Source organism: Mixia osmundae, assembly GCF_000708205.1.
Source record: "Mixia osmundae IAM 14324 unplaced genomic scaffold scaffold_73, whole genome shotgun sequence".
Lineage (NCBI taxonomy): Eukaryota > Fungi > Basidiomycota > Mixiomycetes > Mixiales > Mixiaceae > Mixia > Mixia osmundae.
The window spans coordinates 1-300 of NW_014575491.1; the positions used below are offsets into that span (position 1 = coordinate 1).

The window sequence follows — 300 nt, forward strand, 5'->3', positions numbered from 1 at the left end:
AGCAAAATATATAGGATCAGGACTGGCAACAATAGGTTTAGCTGGAGCAGGAGTAGGAATCGGGTTAGTCTTTTCAGGACTAATTACGGCTACAGCCAGAAACCCAGCTTTAAGACCTCAATTATTTAGTTACGCTATCTTAGGTTTTGCCTTATCAGAAGCGACAGGATTATTTGCTCTTATGATGGCTTTTTTATTATTATACTCATAACAAAGCATCAAACCCCCCCCTTTTTTATTTTATTGAGAAAGGCTAGAGGGGGGGGGAGGGCCTCTGTCCAGTTGCTTATTTTTTTTTTT

General features: G+C 39.7%; 1 protein-coding gene across 1 annotated transcript; it reads left to right on the forward strand.

Annotated features, from left to right (window-relative positions):
* Positions 1 to 211, forward strand: L969DRAFT_55754 (uncharacterized protein; the record flags this gene model as incomplete). Its single annotated transcript, XM_014709162.1, has 1 exon — positions 1 to 211. A coding segment is annotated over one exon (211 nt), but the record flags the coding sequence as incomplete, so codon positions are not given.
* Positions 212 to 300: the final 89 nt, after the last annotated feature.